This window comes from the organism of the source record quoted next (genome assembly GCF_019968985.1).
Source record: "MAG: Porospora cf. gigantea B chromosome Unknown PgB_NODE_205_length_29054_cov_131.558, whole genome shotgun sequence".
In the NCBI taxonomy this organism is placed as follows: Eukaryota; Apicomplexa; class Conoidasida; order Eugregarinorida; family Porosporidae; genus Porospora; species Porospora cf. gigantea B.
This window is the reverse complement of record NW_027178790.1, coordinates 1-19,065: the sequence shown is the minus strand read 5'-3', so window position 1 is coordinate 19,065 and position 19,065 is coordinate 1. Positions and strand designations below refer to the sequence as shown.

The following is a 19,065-nucleotide window of genomic DNA, read 5'->3' as shown; positions in this document are numbered from 1 at the left end:
AAAAATTTCATTCAACGTACAATATTCAAATGCAACTGTTTGGATTGCTTACGACAGTTAAGGCTACCACTTTCCTGTACACTACAACAACCACGAGTACGCCCCCTGTCTCTTTGACAACCCTTCCCGACGTCATCCTCACGACAGTACTTCCTGATCCGTTGCCTCCCTCTAGCACTGACATCCCATTGACGACGGTGAATGTCGATCCGCTGGCGGAGTGTATCGTTTTGGATACCGACTTTGTAGGAAATGACATTACTGGTGGAGAGGCTGAGTCGTACGAGGAGTGCCACAACATATGCAGGAGTCATCCAATGTGTGAGGCATGGTCTTACATCCCCACTGTCACGACTCCGTGTTGGCTCAAGACGAAGACGGGATTCCGACTTACCAAAGAGGGCGCTGTGTCAGGGACGAAAGATTGCTCGTACAGTCGGGAGTGCCACTTGAACGATACGGATTACGTCGGGCATAACATCGATGGTTACGACTATGTCACGAGTTATCGGCAGTGCCTGTGGATGTGCCAGCAGAATGAGGAGTGCAGGTTCTTCTCATTCAACGCTGACGACAGGGTGAAGTGCTTGCTGAAGCGCAGCGCCGGTAGAAGGTCTTTCAAACCTGGCAGCATCTCTGGTTGCAGCACATGCCGCTGAATGCTTCATTCAATGTTAACGTTTTAGAAAATCATAATGTCACACTACTGCACTTCCAAAACTGTTGGTGCACTATTAGCTTCAGCTCTGTGACTTGTAGCCCCAGATAACAGCCTGTTAGATTTAGGAACACAACATACCAGTTGTTCACAGGTAGCAGTCGGCGGAGAACGACAATTGACAAAGCCTGTTCAACCCTAGAGGGGTCGAGGTTAGACCCCTAAAGTTTCAATTGGATCTGAGGAATAGGACCAATCTGAGTGCACCGAAAACGTAAATTATGGCCTCGCGTGCCAAGCTTTTCAGGTCGGGAGAGCCTGCGGAGAACTACGAGTCTCCACCGACCACAGAAGCGATGCCAGTTAAATCGCGGCGTGAGTTCTGCGTGGGGAGATGACGTAGCCAGCTCGAGGAGTCGGACACGGCGTTGGGGCGTGTGCGGGCTCGCTGTCGTGGTGGGAATTTTATTCTTAAGTCTCAATGCTGTTGTTGTGAAGAAGACCATCTCTTCGGCATCTCAACGCGCCGTGTCGCGGAAGTCTCAGATGGGCGCCGGCATCTTACCCGTCGATACTAGAGAGGATGCTTGGGACAAGCGTGAGTGCTCAGTATTTGTTACATCTAGACGTCCTCGAGGATGAGAAGGTGATGAAGGATGCCGTTCGCTATCTGAGGAACTACGCTGAGAGACATAACCTGACGCATGTCGGAGAGGCTTCGAAGAAACCTGAGCTTCGTTTAGATGAAATTAAGTCTCGCCTTCGCACGAAGAAGAACAGAAAGAGCTACTCTCTCCCTGCCGTTCCATTACGAACGTACGTCCGACCTGCGCATGACGTAGATGTTCCGGAGAGGACCCGGCAGGAGCTGGAGCAACTTAAGTGGGTTTACGGCAGCAAGGATAAATCGTGGCCTCTAGTTGGCGGCCAGTACTACAACAACGTCCAGTTAAAGATGAACAGTTCCCTCTACTACAACAACCTGGCCATATTCCCTTACGCCAATGCTACAAGAATGCATGGCCTCGTAGGAATGTATCGCAACGGTTCCCGATGGTGGGATGCGCGAGTGAAACCTATGCCGCCAGTCTTGACACGGGACACCCCTCAGGAGGAAGAGGCCATGAAACGAGGAGGGGGTTTCTACTTGGACCTTTCTGACGCCCTCCCTTTGGATCGGGAGCCCGCCGATCGCCGCGACGATGTGTGCAAACGCAAACAGTATGACATTCGTAAGCTGGATGATGCATCGGTGATCATCACCTTCTACAACGAGCCACTCTCGACTCTCCTGAGGAGCATCCACTCAGTATTAAATTACACCCCGCCACCACTGCTGAGGGAGATCATTCTTGTCGACGACCACTCGTCACTTGACGTCAACCTTCCCGGAGGCCCTTTGGATGAGGTTGTGAAGCTGCTTCCGAAAGTCAAGCTGCTCAGGCTGCCCAACAGACACGGTTTGGTGGCCGCCCGGCTTGCAGGGATAAAAGTTTCACGCGCTCCAGTATCGGTCATTCTGGATTCGCACATTGAGGTGAACCCAGGGTGGCTGGAGCCCCAGCTCGACCGCCTGCGCGAGTCTCCGAGGTCGGTAGTTTTTCCCCAGATTCCTAGTATTGACAGTGTAGATTTCAGCTACACCACGGACCGGGGGATTGGCTGCCAGCTATCCTTCAAATGGATGATGCAGGAGATCCCCGACTTTGTTCACAGAGTGGACAAGGTTGACGCGCTGCCATCTGCCTCCATGGCTGGCGGCCTCTTTGCCGTATACCGGGACTGGTTTTACGAGGTCGGGGCCTATGACGACCAGATGACAATGTGGGGCGCCGAGAACGTGGAGATGGCTTTTCGAGTGTGGATGTGTGGCGGTCGGGTGGAGTGCACGCCATGCGCGAGGGCCTACCACATATACAGGCATAAGGGATCTGGGTACAAATCTCCCGGAGGGCATGTTATGAAGAATCGCCTCCGCACAGCTGCTCTCTGGCTGGACGACTTTTACCAGCTGTCAGCTAAGTTGCTGAATCCCCGCGACGACCCGGTGGACCTTGGCCCATTCGACAAGATGCTAGAAGTCAAGGAGCGGTTGAAGTGTAAGAACTTTGCGTGGTTCAAGGAGGCGCTTGGAATCGACAAGAAGCCAGCCAAGTTATCGGACGTCGTAATGAGCGGCGAGATTCGCTCCCTCTCCGGCAGGAAGCCAGAAAACTGCGTCGATACTTTGCAGAATGGACGGAATGTAGGGTCTCCATGGGGATTGTACCCCTGTCATGGACAAGGCGGATCGCAATCGTTCCTGTCTTACGGAGACAACAAAGTTCGTCTCTCATCGCACGAGAACTGTCTCGGGTGGTCTATGAAAATCGAGTCGTGCAAGAATTCGCATGCAGATTGGGAGCTTGTGCCAGACAAGAATTGGATTCGAGCGGATGGAAAGTGTCTGACTCAGCAGGCCAACCGCGAGGTGAACATGTCTCCGTGCAAGGAGGGCAACGCGGACCAGCTGTGGAAGTGGGATCCGTTGAAGTTCGATCCGAACTACAAGGGTATCCAGCATTCTCCGGCCTACTTGGAGGAGCGTGCCGGATGGCAGGGGTCTCTGGAACTCCAGCACCTCGATGACGTGGCCAAGTATAACCAGGAAAACGGAGCTCACTAGACTTTAGTTTTTGAACGTGTAATATTGGCCAACGACCACCCGCGGTCACTTCGCGTTCTGAAGTGACGAGACCTGTGTTACTTGTGAGTAACAATTGTTGTATTATTTGCATGTCCCAGCTTAGGAGCTCGACTCCGAGACGGATCGCCAATTCTGCGACACGCTACAAATCTCCGGGCGCTGAACGGATTCGTGTTGATCATGCGCCGCCATCGTTGGGAGCGGAGAGAGTGCGTGTGGATACCTCAACGCCTTTGAGAAGAGCAGGGTCGCCCACCGACAGGGAGAGACGCATGAGTCGGAGAATGTCACGAATGCTGATCTGGTGGTCGAATGCAGATGAAGCTGAGGAGTCTGAGAACGAAAATAGCTGTGCGTCTTCTCCAGCCGCAAATCCCCGACGCATGAACACTCCGAGGGCCATCCGATCAGAGAAGGGGGAAAAGGGTGGAGCGAGAAAGTCTGCGAGGAAACCGGAGTCGACTCCAAGGAACAGCGGCATTATCAACAACCTTGGTGCAATGTTTGGACATATTAAGAAGCCTCTCAGTAACACGACAATCCATGCCTGGCGTCCAAAGGGGACGCCAGGCAGTAAATGCCTTGTGCAGGAACGGCCGCAGGCGAAACAACCTGTGCGCGGATGGCTTCAAACACGGGCATCAACAGTTGTCGACAACACTGCAGAAGACATTAAAACATCCCGTCAGCGATCAAAGTCTAGGGAAAGAGAACGTGCAATTCGACGTTCGAAGTCGCGTAGGTCTGACACGTCAAAGAAGTCTGATGATGACGGACAACCGATTTGGAGATCCCAAGAGTCTGACAAACGAAATTTGAAATCCCGCGAAGACGACAAGCGGATCGACTTCGACGAGAATGCCGGAGGCCGCAGTCAACATCTGGTGAATGAGCTCGACTCTCGCGACGGCGAGACCACTCGGGCCCTGCAGAGCCGTGAGTGTTTGGGGACTGCGACACAGTGAACTCCATCCTGAAAAAAACACGGCCTTCACAGAAAATGACTCGTGAAGCGCTGCGGACCTGTCTCTCCGCTCAAACACCACGGTTTTCCCCGTTGCCTGAGGGTGTCTGTCGCTACTTGTGGTCTGCCAGGCTCGAAGGCGAGCTCGAGGTAGACGCAGAGGGAATTAGCCACGTTCGGGAGTTATTGGACAGCATCTATAAGAAAACTCAGCCTCTTTGCGCTGAGGGCATTACGACGCTCGGCATCCTTGGATGCGTGTGCTGCCTTCCTAGCGATCAACAGCTTTCCTGGGCACCTTCCGTGCAGCTTATTGCCAGCAAAATCGCGCAGTCTGCCGATGCGGATACGGCGGTGTTGAGTGTGCTGTGGCTCACGCGGATCGCATTCTGCATTGTTTCGGGTTGCGAAGCGGACCCATGCACCGAGGAGCCACAGGATGGAGTTGTGCCTCTCATAAGCCGACTCGGCATAACTGGGAATGTAGCTGCAGAGATTGTGGTGGGCTTCTCTGAGACATGCCATTCAGATGACCTCTCGTCGGATTCTCTATGTAGTGAGAGACTTCGAGAGGACACGACTCGAGAGGACACGTCATAACGTGGAAAATCTGCTGCAGTTGATAGACGGATTGGCCTACGTGCTGTCGCTATCTCCTAGTCACTCTCGGGGTCCTGCGTTGTCCGCTCTGCTGGTTGCACTCAGTTCATCGATCGTGTTGCTGCCGTGGGAGGCTGACTCCCCCCCGGAAGAAAGTCGACTGTGTTCTGATTCGGAAGAGATTTTCGTTTTCACTCCTCGATGCAAGACGAAGAAGGCAAAGGAGAACCAGCAACGCAGGCGGTCCCTTCTTTTAGAACCGAAGTCCCCTGCTCGATACGCCACTCCCAGCCGACCTCAGAAAGCCAAATCGCCCCTACATCTGGAGTTGTTCCTTGTGTCGATGGAGGCCGTATCCAAGTGCGGGATCATGCACCAGATGTTTGACCAAGTGCTGACCTTTGTGCTGGCCACTCTGATGAAAGGCTTCCAGGCACAGTACGAAGCCTTTGCATTCGTGATGCGGGGCCTGGCCAAGAGTATTAGGTACAACAGCTGGCTCTGTCCAATCAAACGGAGCTGGAAGGGAACCACTGAGTATGTCTGAGGGTGCTCGTTTTATCCAGTGTGACGAGAGCGCTGCTAACCCTTGCCGATCGGTGTCGCCGGTACCTAAAGGTCAACACGTGGGATTCCATTCTTGAGCTGGTGGCCGTTGACATGCCACATGAGTCTCAAGTCTTCCTCCTTGGCATCACTATGATCATGGTACAGGTGGGAACTACCAAGCCGTCAGTTGAAGACTGTTGGCCTCTGGTCGACCTCGCAGTTCGCATACAAAAGGAGATACGGGATTGCGCCCTCAATCAATACCTTCGTTGTTTCGTCGGGAGCCTAATGATGTGTGTGGTTTGGCCCGACGTCCATGTTCCTCACTCACGGATGCAAGTGGTAAAGGAGTTCGTTGAGGCGTCAGTTAAGGGCTGTGCCGATCCCGATGAGCTACCCGAAGAAATCGTTGTCCAGCAGCTAATCCTCGCTGCGTCTCTCATGATGTCAGGATACGGGTTCTCGGTGGACTTTGTCCTGAAAACATTCGAGACATTCGGAAAGAAAATGGACAACAAGCATCGCGTGACGACGGAAGCGGCAACTCTCATTCGTCAGAGTCTGGCCCATGTGCTGTTTATCAAAGCTGTCGCCCTCTTGACGAAGCAGCCAGTGACCAGCGTCAACCGCGTTAGTGGTGGCATGTCCTACCACATGCTGCAATTCTTTGATGACGCGACAAGACAGGAATCCTTGGTGCGCTGGGCGGCAGAGGGGACTCCGGAGACGGCGTCGTGCTATCACATATTGCAAGAGCTCTTGAGGTTGTACGATCCCAGTGTGCCCTCTGGAGGTAGGTTGGACGCGATAGACCCTCAGGCCCATGCGGATCTTCTCGCGCTAAGACTCATGTTCACACACAACCGCAACGAGGTGCTCAGCGAACGTGCCGTCATAAAGGAGTGCGAGCTCTCAAGTCTTAGTCTTTGCGTATTGGCAGCCATGGCATTGAACCCGGATGTTCATGGCCTAGTGTCGTACGCAGACTTCCGGGTCAGCAACGTGCTAGTGAGACGCCTGCTCGGCTCGCTATCCATCGAGATCGCTCAAGAAGACCGACTGAAAGCCATAGCCCGCAAGGGCAACCTCGACGGCTGGTCGTTCTTGGCGCCGGCCTCCGGTCGAGTCGGTGTGATGCTCTACTTCTCGGAGCCCCTTCTACAGCACATGCTCGACACTAACCAGCCGGAGTACGTGACTCATCTGTACGCCACGCTCTGTCCTGTTTTCAGGAAACACGTGCCGTTCTCGTGCGTGAGGTACCGTTGGGAGGTCAGATGTGCTCTGTGGCTCCTCTGCCGAGAACTCCGCACTCATGTGCCCGAAAGCGAGCCATCCCAAGAGAAAAGTGCAGTCGCACGTGCTGGGACCATGCTTGTCCGACGCCCAAGGAAAGAGAAGAAGGTCCACGTGCTCAACTCTGACGAAGCCGTTGTCATCGAGAGAGCCGTTGCCTACTGCTATGCCCTGCAAGTATTCAAGCTCAAAACCCCTTACTTGCGTTTAGTGGAGCACTTCCTTAATGTTTCGAAGGCGTATCGTACAAGTGGCGGATTGCCCGACCAAGATCTAGTTGTGATTGACCCCGACACGGTGGTGGTTCTTGAGGACTCATTTGAGGAGCCTCAGGCCCTCTCGAACGGCAGCGTAAAACTGGAGTCCAAGGCGGTCCGATTTCTGTTCCAGCCAACATCGAAGCAGTTTCATAAACTGGAGCCAGCCAAGGTAACGAGAGGCGTACAAGATCTGTCCAAGCTCACGATGGAGCAACTCAGTGAGAGGTACCAGCAAACAAAAGACTCCGTTGACCTGCGCCGGCTGTTGGTTGGGTGGCATCTTGTGCATAAGGTAGAGGACCAACCCCGGCTCTTCGTCCTTCTCGCATTGCAGGTGGCTAACTTGGCGGCGTACCTGGCTTATCTGGTCACTGCCAAAAAGAGATGCCCTGAGACGGAAACCTCGCTGGCGGAGTTGAAAGCTCTAGAAGAGGTGCTCATCCGCAAAGTTGAGTGCGTTGGCCATCCCATAGACCAGGTCACGCCAGAAGGAGACGAGGCGCAGGACCTCCTCAAGACCCTCTCGATGACATTTCCCCAGGAGCCAAACCAGTGCAAGGCTGAGATTCTTCTTCGAATATCGGAAAGTCCCGACGGGGTGGTCGTTCGTCGAATATTCCCAACGTACATCCTGTCCGTTCCTGTGCCTGAATGCTCGCTGGTGACGTCGGTGACGTCAATATATCAGGCCAATGTCTGTTCCATCCTGAGCGCTCGGGAGGTGGAGAAGAGCGCCGACAAGAAGGAGTGCATCCAGAAGTGGTGGGCAGCCCGTCAGGGCCTCGAGGTAGACGTTCAAAACTACCTGCAGTCCTCGCCTTCACTTCAGTTGATTTTGAAGGTGCTCTCCAGTCCTTGCCATACACTGGTGGAGGATACGAGCAAGAGTGTTCTGGAGCTTCTCAGATGTCAAGAGAAGATGATGGATCCCCAGTTCCGGCGTCGGGTGGCCCCTTGGACACTTCTCTTGGTAATGATCGTCAGCAACGAAAACTGGGAAGAATGCATCAGCACGGGAAAGACGACTCGGTTCACAACCCCCAAAATATCCGACCTAACCATTCACTCATCATTGTTTAAGAGTGTTATCGGTATGTATTGCCTCGCGGGTCTCGCCCTGACAACACAAACAACGAAGCCTGTGAAGCCGTCTGAGATTTTCTTTGCATCAATCAAGAGCATGCTGGCTGACTGCGGAAGACAAACCGTGATCAACATGAATAACGCTCCTGTCCTGTTGTTGTTGGACGGGACGCTGGGCCGAGTTCCCTGGGAGAACACGTGGGCTCTCAAGGACAGGGACGTCACCCGGCTGTGTAGCCTCAAGCACTACGCTCGCAGCAAGGAACCACTGAAGGACGCACGCAAGAGCCGCTGGTTCTACGTGGTTGACCCCCTGAATAACCTTCCCAGCGCCCAGGAGGCCTTCGCAGCCGCAGGTGAGATACGAAAGCAATGGAGAGGCTCTTGTGGAGAAGAGATTCCGCGTAGGTTCAATCTGGTTTTCTGACGCAGGCGACCAGTGCCTGGCAGGCATTACGATGTCCGACGTGTACTTGTACATTGGGCACCAGGGGGGTGAGCGTGTAGTCTCCGCTGCCAGTGTGCTGAGATGTGCGCGCATCACTGACGTCCAAAAGATTCCACACACAGTGCTCCTCTTCGGGTGTTCGTCCACAGGATACCCAGCCTCCTTCAGCTCCTTCGTACCAATGAGTCCGGCACATTACTGGTCTGCTCTGGGTGTCAGACAGATCGTCGGGTGTCTTTGGGACACAACAGACCAAGATCTGGACAGGCTGGTGGGCCGGCTGCTCTCCACGTTCGTGAGCGGTGTTCCCCTGATAGATGCAATCAAAGACGCGCGACCGCACTGCAAACTGCCTCACCTCACCAGTGCGTCGCTTGTGGTGCATTCTGGGTAGTGCGTTTTGTCCAACATTGTCTAGAGATGTTTCCATTGGCGCGAGGAGACGTAAGACGGTGACGTCAGAACAGAGGACTCCAAACTACGGCTGTTTCGAAGACTCACAGATATCGAGGTGGCAGATATTCGTACAAAACTCACAGGGATGATTCACTGGCCGTGTCAGTGTCTAAGTGTGGGCTCCTCTAAATTTTTTCCCCCAGAGAGGAAATTACCATTTGCTCTGATGCGTCTTGTCGTTCAACGAGTCCTCGAATCGTCTGTAAGCGTTGACGGGGAACTCAAAGCCTCCATTGGAAAGGGAGTCAATGTGCTGGTTGGCATTGACAGGTACGACACGTCTGAGGAGGCAGAATACTGTGCGCGTAAGCTCGTAAACCTAAAGCTTTGGAACGGACCGGATAAGACGTGGGCGAAGTCGGTGAAGGACCTTGGTCTCGAAGTTTTGCTGGTGTCGCAGTTCACGCTGATGGCCAACCTTAAGAAGGGGTACAAGCCCGATTTCCACGTCGCGATGAAGAACGACACTAGTCGTGACTTCTTCGATGACTTTGTGGCGTTAGTGCGCAAAATGCTGACGGCTGAGCAGGTGAAGATTGGCTGCTTCGGAGAACACATGGATGTCGCTATCAGAAATGATGGACCGGTAACTATAGTTATGGACACTATAGAGCTGCGGGGCTCCCCCCAGAAGCCTTCGTCACCTGTGTCACCGTGATATTTCTTGCATAAGAATACATGTCCGTTTTGGTTTCACGAGGTAGTACCTACAAGTGGTACGGCTGAGATTCAGATGTGTACAAGTTATTCTCTTGCATATACTTGGCGTCCATGTCGTAGGCGGAGCCAGGTATGTAGTGCAGGTAGTTCACGTCCGGTTGAGCCTTCCGTTTGTCAGTCCTTCTGACACGATCCATATGTGCGGTGCTGTAAGTTAGGGGAGGAGGCTGGGAAGGTACGCTCGGCTTCAACCAGGTGGTGTCGGGTGTGCAGGCCTTCAATACCAGCCCCCCGTCTTGAACAGCGAGGCACAGTCCCGCGTCGTCGTTCCCTCGCGGTCCCCAAATCAGATAGAAGCGATCAACGACGTCCCGAGACTTCCAACAGTGGTCGATCTGCTTAAGGAAGCTGCAGTTGAGTAGTTCCACTCCTCCGGTGGGCTTGGGGTGCAGACAGCGGTCTCCGGGGAACAGAGACAGCAGAAGGCCGTCGGTCAGCAGGGCGAACGCCTGATTTTGGCCCAATCCATGGCACTCATAGGTACCGATTGTTTCGAACTCCAGCTCTCGACCGAGACTGTCGAGACACAGGTCGTTCCCGAACTGCAGCTGCCCGCACAATACCACCTCACGCATGCTTCGTACGTGATGCACGTATTGAGGCAGCAGGCGGTTGATAACCCACGTGGCGTCTCCCGCGCTTCGATGCAGAAACGGGAGCCTGTGATCGTAGTCGCCGTTTTCAAACTTATCCCACTGTGGCTGCAAGCCAATGGCGGCGCGGGCCAACGGATAGAGCTCTCCCATCCACATTCGTGCCGTTCGGATCCGGTTTTTGGCGATTGATACTTCTGGTGTCTTGTATGCCAGATATCCAGGCGCTCTGAAAACATGATAGGTCATGGAGCAGACCATGCCCTCTACGCGGCCCCCCAGAGCCCATACCCTTAACGGAAGCTCCACATTTTCGCTGCCCCAGCCATCGAATTCCCGGTCATAGCCGCCACACTCCAGGAACCAGTCCTTGCGCATGGCCATGACGCCACCCGCAGTGGACAACGACGGAACGGGCTCAGTAGTGGCTAGATGCGAGTTGACGATTCCTTTTTCGTTCATGCCCCACTTGAACGTAAGCCATGTACCTATTCCCCTATCAGTGGTTGGTTCAAAAGTGTAGGGGTCTATCGCGTCGATCTGCTTAAGGTAAAAGCACATCTACCTACCCGTGGAAACACTAGACTTTCGGGGGACTCCTGTAGGCGCGCTAGCAACGGCTCTAACCAGCCCAGATTAACTTCCATATGAGCGTCCAGCAGTGCGAACACCGAGGCTGAGGCCGCATGGACACCCGCGAGCCGCGCATGGACGATGCCCAGCCTCCGCGGCAACCGCATCTGAGTGGGAAGGGGTCCGGTCACTCACCACAGAAACCTTCGGAAGCGTTGAGACGTGGTCGTCAAGACGTCGTCCGAGGTCAGCTCTGGTGGATCGGTCGTCCACCAAGAGGATCTCTCTGATCAGGGCACTGGGAGTAGTGTTAAGAACTGAGTGCACAGTACGTAGGAGAGTGGATAGCGGTTCGTTGTGGAAGCAGATGATGACGGAGGCGTCGCCTATGGAGTCGAGATCGAAGATTTGCGCCTTGCAGATGTCGTGTCTGAAGTCTACAGTCGGACGATCGAGGGGTAACGAGTCCGAGAAGGCCACGTCGAAGCCTCCCCCAGCGCGCATTCGGTCAGCCTTAGCCGCCTCGGGCAGACTGTTTAGAGGCAGAACGCCTGTTGGGTGCCACAGAGAGCCCCGAGTCGGATGACGACCTAGGCTACCGTGCTGACCTGCGGCGGCATCCAAGGTCGGGTTCACAGCAATTCTGTTCAGACAAGGAAGTGGATTCTTGATGATGTCGCCAGGAGCTAATTCCGAGTCCAAAGATCGCACGGCGTCCCAATCCACAGGTCCACTCATAGGCCACGCTTTGTCAACCTCGAAATAGATGTTGGCGAATGTTGATTCTAGGGAACCTGGAAGAGCGTCACGTTTGGGCGTCTTCATAGTAGTTGTCGTTGTCGATGTGGCCAGGGTTCGCCTTTGCTCCTTGAACTGAGGGAAGGACGACTCCCTCATGCAGCTGTCGCATGTCGGACACGGAAGCAGGCGCATGTTCCAGACGAGCAGTCCCAGCGCGACCATCAGCAGTCCCATCACGCCACCCAGAGCGCAGTCCCTCTCTCGGCGGTGAGGGGCGATCGGGGCCTTCATTGCTTGGTTCTTCTCAATGTCAGAGGCCTTCCTTTTTCGCATCTGTGGGACGCAGCAAATGAAGTTTATGAAATACAGTCAAGTCGAGGTAATAACAGTAATCCTTCCCTTTCGGCGACAGAGGGCAAATCCGCGCTTCTTGTAAAGAGCCACCGTCTGTGACACGTTCGAACCAGGCATAACAGACCAGAGTCTGATGACCAAAGCGTCTAGAAGTGTACCGCCAAGCGTAGCGTCTATTAGTGAACCGTCTAGAAGAGGCATTAGGTAGACGCGAAAGGCTGAATGCGCCATCTTAAGCAAAAAAAATTGTTAATAGTCATTCTTAAATCAATAAAAGCCAGCTTATATCACTTTTATAAATAATCACCAGGTGCCACAACCTGACACTACCTGCCACTTGATCTTCTGACTCGTCGCTGCGATTCCGTTGTAGCACACTTCAGCTGGCATGTGTCCGCAGAACCCAGCCGAAAGCGGACCCGGCCCGGACCACAAATCGCCAGGGGACGGACAATTGTCGTTGCTCTTGGCGCAGTTACCAGACCCATGGCAGTAACCAGGGCACCAAGGTGTCCAAGCTCGAATATCGATCTCGAAATCGACATGAGAGTAGTTGTTGTCAACAACCTTCAGGTAGAATCTATCCGCCTCACTCCACCCCACACCATCCAAGTGCGGAACCACTTCTACACAGTCGCCGCACTTCACCACAGGGTGGTCCTTGCGGAACGTGGACCAACATGGCTTTGCCTTGGAACAGTCCAGTTGTTGATAGTGGTAATCATACTCGTAGTATTTAGCGCCGTCAGAAAATTGGCAAGCGCCAATATTAGGCTGCCCATCATTCACGTGTGCCTGAGCCAGGCCTTCCGTGTAGCTACCCGCGGGAACGGTAGGGACCGTTGGCGGCACTGGTGGCGCGGTAGGGACCGTTGGCGGCACTGGTGGTGCGGTGGGGATCGTTGGTGGCACTGGTGGTGCGGTGGGGATCGTTGGCGGCACTGGTGGCGCGGTAGGGACCGTTGGTGGCGGCACTGGTGGACTGGTTGGGACCGTTGGTGGCGGCACTGGTGGACTGGTCGGCATAGAGTTCGCGACGCAGAACGGGTGGTTCTTCACAACGCATTCAGCGATCCTAGCCCCAGAGCTCTGGTCAAGACACCACGGTCGGCCTGCTGCACTTCCATAGTGTTCGCACATACTTTTGCAGTAGGCCGAGTTCCACGTCTGCCCTGAGGTCGCGCTCCCCTTGCAGTCTTCGATGGGCGAAGCCAATGAAGTGGTAACAAGTGTAAACACAGTAGGTTTCATCTAATACTATTGCTAATTTCGGCAGCTTTTTGTTGTGTGGGCTAATTTATTCCGTGACAATTATGGCCGCCGTACAACTGCTCCACGCAGTCGTATCCGCCATCAACGAAGGCTGCGGCGACGTGGAATCGCTGATTGACGAACTTGAAGCAACTCCAGTGGGAGATGAGGCTGACGTCTATAGAGCAGTCTACGAACTCTGGAACAAATCAGTCACTAAGAACCAGCGAGTCGTTCGGGTGACGTTGGCAACGTACCTCACCCAGGTAACGGCGCGCACCGAAGCTCCGCTAAGAGACCTCATAGCAGTCGCGAAGATGTGGAGGTCATTGGGTGTGGAGGTCCACGATAGTCAGTGCCTTCAGAAATGCCTAGATGCCATCGGCCGACTTCGAACCGTGACGTCCAATGAGACCATTCTTTCAGTTTGGCCCGACATGCCATCCGTGGAGTTGAACGTCGGCCTCAGGCTGGCTACCTGCGACAAGCGCTGTCTGCAACTCGCAACCTCGATGACCACGGACATGAGGGTGCGCGCGCTTCCCGAGGCCTTGAGTGTCCTAAGGGAGCGGGCGCAAGCAGGGGCTCGCGTAGATCCGGAGCTCGTTGAGAACCTGGGCGGGCTGGCTCCTAAGCATTTGCAGGCCAGCTTTCTGAGGATCGCGGTTATTCAGCTGCTGGAGAGAGGAGACCTTCAGGACGCCTTAGCAAGGTCGGCACAGCTAATGGAGTGCTCAGTTGACGAGGGCCTTGAAGACCTTGGCCTTCACCTTCATGCGGTGTGCCGGGCTTCGGACGACGTGGCAACTATCACATCAGTGCTCAGGTAGTGTGCATGGCGGAAGTCACACAGGCAGTACGTCACACATCCGCGATTCGCCGACTCAGACGCCTTCAAAGATCAATGCGCCCTTCTCCAAAGCAGCCTCTTCGAGATGGCGTCCAGGGACGGGGTCACCGGCGTGCCTTCTGCCGTCCTGACCGAGTTGCTGCCCTCAGCAGGCAGTCGTTTTCCAGCAATGCTATCGCTTCTGCTGGAGTTCGAGTTACGTGCCTTGGCGGCTCACCCCTGTAGAGCGAAAGTCGCTCGCGTCAGTGATCTGATGGCTGCATCGTCCACCGTGGTGCCGTTCCCCACCGCCCTATTCCCTTACAACGCTTACTGGGCCGCTGTAAACCAGCTTGTCGAGAAGGACATCGAGTCAGTGTCCTTTCTGTTGGATTACCCACCTCCCGATGAGGAGCTGAAGACCGGCCATGCTAGGTCATTCGTGGCCATTAAGATGGGAGACATGGAGGTGGCCCAGGAGTGCCTCCCTAAAGGTGACACAAGCGCGGTTGGTACGCTTCTATCCTTCCAAATCCATCTGGAACAGGGAAACCACGAGGGAGCTACTCACTGCCTGCATAAAGCTTTGGATGACCCGAGTCTATCATGGGAGGCTTTGACCAGCATCGTCGCCGAGACCCTGAAGAAACGGACCTCCAGAGATATCTGCAGATCGTCTTTGTTCGCTCTGATAGATCGCAAGGCCAACTCATTGGAGGTTGAGCAAGTTTCGGCGTACCTCAGTGTCGTTAGGAACCTTTGTGTTATCTACTACCTCGAAACGGACAACCTCAGCAACGGAATCGAGATCGTTGAAGAAACAGGGCTGTGGTCAGCGTTGATTACTGTTACGGCAACCCTAGAGGGCGCTATTGGCCTACCCTTCTCTGTGGGGAGGGGACTTCTAACCACCTACACTGCGACTCGTCCACCCAACGAGGAGGCTTGTAGAAGTCTCCAATGGCTGAAGGACTTCGCGTACAACGCCGGAATTGGAATGGCTAAGCGAAGTTCGCCCTGTGTACGATTCGCATTCGACGTCAGCAGACGGCTGACCTCGGGGCTGATAGCTCTGACTGGCGGAACAAGGGCGCTGTGGGAGGAAGAGAAAATCTGCCTCGTGATGCTTGCGACCTCTTTGCTTCGTGAAGGACGCACTAATGACAAGACCCTACTCGAAAGTGCCAAGTTTTCGGCGGAGCAGGCAACTGCTATTGGTGATGCATTGGCCTCAGAAGGAAAACACGACAAATCATTCGTGTTGTTGAGTCTTATTATTTTGGAGGCGATGATGACGTCGCCAAGCAAGAATGGCCAGGAGATTATCGACGCTATAATGCGACTGAAGAGCGAGAATTCGTTGAACCTTCGATGCTGGGAGGTGCTGGCGTCGCTGAGTCTAAGAGAGAATTTGGTGGAGGTGGCGAAGATATGTCTACAGCACCTAATCGAGGAACACATGGGAAAAGCCCCCAATTGCAGCAAGGCACTGGAGGCCTTCCGCGAATTGGAAGCGATCACAGAGAGGAAGCAAGAGCTGCTTCCGAGGGCGAGGACTCTAACTCAGGCGCTCCATCGTTCAGTGGACGCTGACGAAGCCAAACACTTCCTTGCCACAATATGGAACGCTGGCTGTGGTCTTCTGCGTCTCCACAATTTCGTGTTGGCCGAGGAATGGCTGGCTTTGGCGTTGGAGGCACTCACACACTGCCCAGAAATGAAGGCCTCTCACGGCGAGCGAATGCAAATGACGTACCGTGATTGTCGGGATTGGCTGGCCAAGAAGAAAAGCGTGGTGGTCTAGAGGTCCAGCCAACGCTAACCATAAACTACGTAGTTCATCGTTCATTTAGTTAGGCGACTTACGCGTGGATCACGCCAGGCCCCCGCCACTGCTGCGATCCCTGGAATATACGCGACAGGCCCTTCCGTTGGTCTGCTGAGAGCGCCACAGGGAATTGAACGTGAATCTCGACCATGAGGGATCCGTAGGCGTCTGTGCCCCACAATGGCATTCCCCAGTTTTGAATCTGCACCACGTCACCGTGGCTAAGGGGACCCTGGAGCTCGAGCGGAACCTCCTTTCCGGAGACGTGAGGTAGATGCATTTTGAATCCCAGCAGAGCCTCCTGTAGACTAAGATGGAGGTGCATCTGCAAATTTGGCCCAACTCGTTGGTAGGTGGGGTGAGCGTCTACAACCACCAGCAGGCTAACATCTCCAGTTGCCATTCCTAGGTTTTCGTCGCCTTCTCCAAGGAACTCATACTCACGCTCACTATCCTGCCCAGGTTCGATGGTAAGGCGGTAGGTACGCTCCTCCTTGTAATGGATGCCTTTTGGGCATTCCGTTCGGCAGTTTGGCTTGAGGCCCTTTCCGCTGCCCACACACGTCCGATCCGATATTCTTCGTTGATACAAGGCTGTTTGACGTGCCTCCTCTCACTCACTGTGACCTTGTTGTATAGTTTCCTGTCTGACGCCTTCGCCGATACAATCTCTTCGCTGCTCCAGACAGGACTTCGCGTTACTGCAGGTGACGGTCCTGTGCAACGTAACGGCGAGATCAGTCCCGCTGTAGAGCTGCTCCAGCGTCACAACGACCTTCCGAAATATGGGTCGAACCTGTTGCTTTCTCGGCTTGCCCCCGCCGCCGAAGAACTGACTGAAGAATCCGAACTCATCATCGCCCCCGTAGCCTCCGTCATCTTTCAGTCCCTCCTTTCCGTAACGATCGTAGATCGACTTCTGCTCGGTGTCGGAGAGGACCTCGTAGGCCTCCGTTGCCTCCTTGAATTTCTCGCCCGCCTCTTCGGAGGCGTTGTTGTCGGGGTGGTACTGCCTGGCAAGATTGCGGTACGCACTCTTTATGTCCTTCAGTGAGGCGTTGGGCTGCAAACCCAACACCGCGTAGTAGGACTTGTCACCGAGGCTGTATGACACAGAGTAGGGAGACTCACACAGAACTAACCAGAAAACTGCATAGAATCCACAGACGCATTGGGAAACCGCTTTTTTGCAAATGGTGCCCTCGATTCGACCCGCAGAGCTCGACGATTGCTTCGCCATGCAGAACACCAACCTCCACTGCCTGCCAGAGAACTACACCCTGAAGTACTATTGGTACCACCATATGTGCTGGCCACAGAACCTGTTCGTGGCTGAGGACGACAGTGTGGTGGGTTACGTTCTTGCCAAGATGGATGAAGAGGTACCTCAGAACGGGCACATAACATCGATCTCGGTGTTGAGATCTCACCGGAAGCTGGGTATAGCGCAGAAACTTATGCTGGCGGCCCGTGAGTAGCAAAACGATGGCACATTCAGATGGGGGTATGCAGTCTACATTCAAGGCGGAGGCTTGCACACTGCACGTTAGAGCTTCGAATCGACCGGCCTTCTCTTTGTACACCGGTCTGCAGTACAGGTGAGCCCCCTTTTGGGAAGGTTACACAGCATCGCCCTCGTGGATCAACGGTACTACGCCGATCAAGAGGACGCTTTCAAGATGGAACGTAGATTTAGTGAGGCCGCTGTCGTCAACAAGAGAGTCGATTCATGTTGAGTTCGTGGGGTCACTCATAAGTCAATAAAAAGGTTTTGCTTGATTCGAAACGTAAAATGAGGACTGAACCGCTCCTGCCAACGGCCAGCAAATCAGCCCACGGCAGCGATTTCGCCGCAGGCATGAACATGGTGGTTGCGACGCTGGGCGCCGGCCTGCTGCCTTTACCCAGCGTGTTTCAAAAGACGGGAGCGGTGCCTGCCTTGGTAATGTTGGCCGTAATCGGCGCGATCTCGAAGTCATCCACACTGCGGATCACCAACTGTCTGGAAGTGGCCGACTCGGAAGACTTCGAAACACTGTGTCTTAAGGCCGGCGGGAGGAAGCTCCAGGTTTTGGGGTCAGCGATGATCTCTCTCTTTTGCTTGGGCACTGCGGTAGGGTACCTTATCACTCTGGTGAGTTGCCTTGGCATGTTGCGCGAGCTTGTACATCTGCTATTCGGGTGGTACATGCCCTCCTCCCACGTCCTGCTAGTCCTAGCCGTTGCCTTCGTTGTGACGCCGCTGTGTATGCAGAGCTCTCTTTCCGCGTTGCAGTACAGCTCCACTGTCGGCGTGTCAAGCGTTCTGCTGCTGGCACTCGTCACCCTCGGCCGACTAGCGCTGTGCGGAGGTGACTTCAGCAGCCCACGATCTATTCTGCTTGGCGATGGCAAGACATCCTCAGCCCTTGAGGGACTCTCTTTGCTGACCTTTGCATTTGCGTGCCAGCCTAATGTACCTGAGATCTATCACGATCTTCGCGAGAAACGGCATATGAGCCAAATCGCGTCACGGTCCTTTAACTGCTGCATCGCTGTGTACTCTCTGACCGGTCTGGCCGGCAGTTTTGCGTTCGGGTCCCAGACCAAGTCTAATCTCCTGGACAACTTCGCTTCGCTGGTCACGGAGGACAGCAGCGTGGCCGAGGTTATGGTCACTGGTGTGGTTTGTGTGGCGATGATCATCAACGTATTGATGGCGTACCCCATGAACGTCTACCCAGTGACCACCTCCCTAGTGCACGCGTTCTCGGTCAAATCGAGAATGGGTCGTAGCCTGATCACTGCGGGTAACATCGCAGCTACCCTGGCTCTGGCCCTCACCTGTCCCTCCATATCAAGAGTTTTCTCCTTGGTGGGAGCTACCACTGGTGCGATGTGCGTTTTCATTCTACCATCCATCTTTGTGCTGCGGCTAGCGGGGCGGATTCCAGGACACACCACGGGTCTGCAGGCGTGGGGTCTGGTGGTTTTTGTCGCGGGAACTCTGCTGTGCGTCTTGGGAACTTACCAAGCAGTTTAACGCAGTCAGTGACCTTTTGGCGTGTAAGTTTTAACGTATGAATTGATGCTCCTTGCAAGTGCCCTGTCTCTGAGGGATAGGGCTGGAAGGCAAAAAGTCGTGACGTCGAATGCCAATTCAGCCAATTTCCGATGCACAACGACGACGTGATCTG

The 19,065-nt window shown here is 54.4% G+C and overlaps 10 protein-coding genes across 20 annotated transcripts; 6 read left to right on the top strand and 4 right to left on the bottom strand.

Annotated features, from left to right (window-relative positions):
* Positions 1 to 29: 29 nt before the first annotated feature.
* Positions 30 to 659, top strand: KVP17_004104 (uncharacterized protein; the record flags this gene model as incomplete). The annotated part of the gene is made up of 1 exon (XM_068522005.1): positions 30 to 659. One exon carries the CDS (start codon positions 30 to 32, stop codon positions 657 to 659), a length of 630 nt encoding a protein of 209 aa, XP_068377101.1.
* Positions 660 to 939: 280 nt separating this feature from the next.
* On the top strand, positions 940 to 3,323 carry KVP17_004100 (uncharacterized protein; the record flags this gene model as incomplete). 2 transcript variants are annotated; one of them, XM_068521999.1, is made up of 3 exons in its annotated part: positions 940 to 1,033; positions 1,062 to 1,256; positions 1,285 to 3,323. In XM_068521999.1, the coding sequence occupies 3 exons, from the start codon at positions 940 to 942 to the stop codon at positions 3,321 to 3,323; spliced, it is 2,328 nt and encodes a 775-aa protein (XP_068377095.1). The 2 variants fall into 2 exon arrangements, with proteins under 2 accessions (XP_068377095.1, XP_068377096.1); XM_068522000.1 differs by lacking the exon at positions 940 to 1,033 and having other exon boundaries at positions 1,242 to 3,323.
* A 110-nt stretch (positions 3,324 to 3,433) lies between these two features.
* On the top strand, positions 3,434 to 8,938 carry KVP17_004097 (uncharacterized protein; the record flags this gene model as incomplete). 3 transcript variants are annotated; one of them, XM_068521992.1, is made up of 5 exons in its annotated part: positions 3,434 to 4,280; positions 4,307 to 4,809; positions 4,838 to 5,445; positions 5,475 to 8,500; positions 8,529 to 8,938. In XM_068521992.1, the coding sequence occupies 5 exons, from the start codon at positions 3,434 to 3,436 to the stop codon at positions 8,936 to 8,938; spliced, it is 5,394 nt and encodes a 1,797-aa protein (XP_068377088.1).
* KVP17_004095 (uncharacterized protein) lies at positions 3,523 to 3,825 on the bottom strand (the record flags this gene model as incomplete). Its single annotated transcript, XM_068521986.1, has 1 exon — positions 3,523 to 3,825. The coding sequence occupies one exon, from the start codon at positions 3,823 to 3,825 to the stop codon at positions 3,523 to 3,525; it is 303 nt and encodes a 100-aa protein (XP_068377082.1).
* A 228-nt stretch (positions 8,939 to 9,166) lies between the features above and the next one.
* KVP17_004098 (uncharacterized protein) lies at positions 9,167 to 9,658 on the top strand (the record flags this gene model as incomplete). Its single annotated transcript, XM_068521995.1, has 1 exon — positions 9,167 to 9,658. One exon carries the CDS (start codon positions 9,167 to 9,169, stop codon positions 9,656 to 9,658), a length of 492 nt encoding a protein of 163 aa, XP_068377091.1.
* Positions 9,659 to 9,707: 49 nt separating this feature from the next.
* Positions 9,708 to 12,212, bottom strand: KVP17_004099 (uncharacterized protein; the record flags this gene model as incomplete). Of its 3 annotated transcripts, XM_068521996.1 has the most annotated exons (4): positions 9,708 to 10,853; positions 10,883 to 11,053; positions 11,082 to 11,960; positions 12,015 to 12,212. In XM_068521996.1, the coding sequence occupies 4 exons, from the start codon at positions 12,210 to 12,212 to the stop codon at positions 9,708 to 9,710; spliced, it is 2,394 nt and encodes a 797-aa protein (XP_068377092.1). The 3 variants fall into 3 exon arrangements, with proteins under 3 accessions (XP_068377092.1, XP_068377094.1, XP_068377093.1); XM_068521998.1 differs by lacking the exons at positions 10,883 to 11,053; positions 11,082 to 11,960; positions 12,015 to 12,212 and having other exon boundaries at positions 9,708 to 10,874; XM_068521997.1 differs by lacking the exons at positions 9,708 to 10,853; positions 12,015 to 12,212 and having other exon boundaries at positions 10,950 to 11,960.
* A 72-nt stretch (positions 12,213 to 12,284) lies between these two features.
* KVP17_004102 (uncharacterized protein) lies at positions 12,285 to 13,232 on the bottom strand (the record flags this gene model as incomplete). Its single annotated transcript, XM_068522003.1, has 1 exon — positions 12,285 to 13,232. One exon carries the CDS (start codon positions 13,230 to 13,232, stop codon positions 12,285 to 12,287), a length of 948 nt encoding a protein of 315 aa, XP_068377099.1.
* A 62-nt stretch (positions 13,233 to 13,294) lies between these two features.
* On the top strand, positions 13,295 to 15,865 carry KVP17_004092 (uncharacterized protein; the record flags this gene model as incomplete). 3 transcript variants are annotated; one of them, XM_068521979.1, is made up of 2 exons in its annotated part: positions 13,295 to 14,058; positions 14,086 to 15,865. In XM_068521979.1, the coding sequence occupies 2 exons, from the start codon at positions 13,295 to 13,297 to the stop codon at positions 15,863 to 15,865; spliced, it is 2,544 nt and encodes an 847-aa protein (XP_068377075.1). The 3 variants fall into 3 exon arrangements, with proteins under 3 accessions (XP_068377075.1, XP_068377074.1, XP_068377073.1); XM_068521978.1 differs by lacking the exon at positions 14,086 to 15,865 and having other exon boundaries at positions 13,295 to 14,062; XM_068521977.1 differs by lacking the exon at positions 13,295 to 14,058 and having other exon boundaries at positions 14,168 to 15,865.
* A 58-nt stretch (positions 15,866 to 15,923) lies between these two features.
* On the bottom strand, positions 15,924 to 17,129 carry KVP17_004093 (uncharacterized protein; the record flags this gene model as incomplete). 3 transcript variants are annotated; one of them, XM_068521980.1, is made up of 3 exons in its annotated part: positions 15,924 to 16,483; positions 16,511 to 16,992; positions 17,021 to 17,061. In XM_068521980.1, 3 exons carry the CDS (start codon positions 17,059 to 17,061, stop codon positions 15,924 to 15,926), a joined length of 1,083 nt encoding a protein of 360 aa, XP_068377076.1. The 3 variants fall into 3 exon arrangements, with proteins under 3 accessions (XP_068377076.1, XP_068377077.1, XP_068377078.1); XM_068521981.1 differs by lacking the exons at positions 16,511 to 16,992; positions 17,021 to 17,061 and having other exon boundaries at positions 15,924 to 16,292; XM_068521982.1 differs by lacking the exon at positions 15,924 to 16,483 and having other exon boundaries at positions 16,503 to 17,129.
* Positions 17,128 to 18,911, top strand: KVP17_004101 (uncharacterized protein; the record flags this gene model as incomplete). Of its 2 annotated transcripts, XM_068522001.1 has the most annotated exons (4): positions 17,128 to 17,359; positions 17,388 to 17,487; positions 17,517 to 17,584; positions 17,746 to 18,911. In XM_068522001.1, 4 exons carry the CDS (start codon positions 17,128 to 17,130, stop codon positions 18,909 to 18,911), a joined length of 1,566 nt encoding a protein of 521 aa, XP_068377097.1. The 2 variants fall into 2 exon arrangements, with proteins under 2 accessions (XP_068377097.1, XP_068377098.1); XM_068522002.1 differs by lacking the exons at positions 17,128 to 17,359; positions 17,388 to 17,487; positions 17,517 to 17,584 and having other exon boundaries at positions 17,682 to 18,911.
* Positions 18,912 to 19,065: the final 154 nt, after the last annotated feature.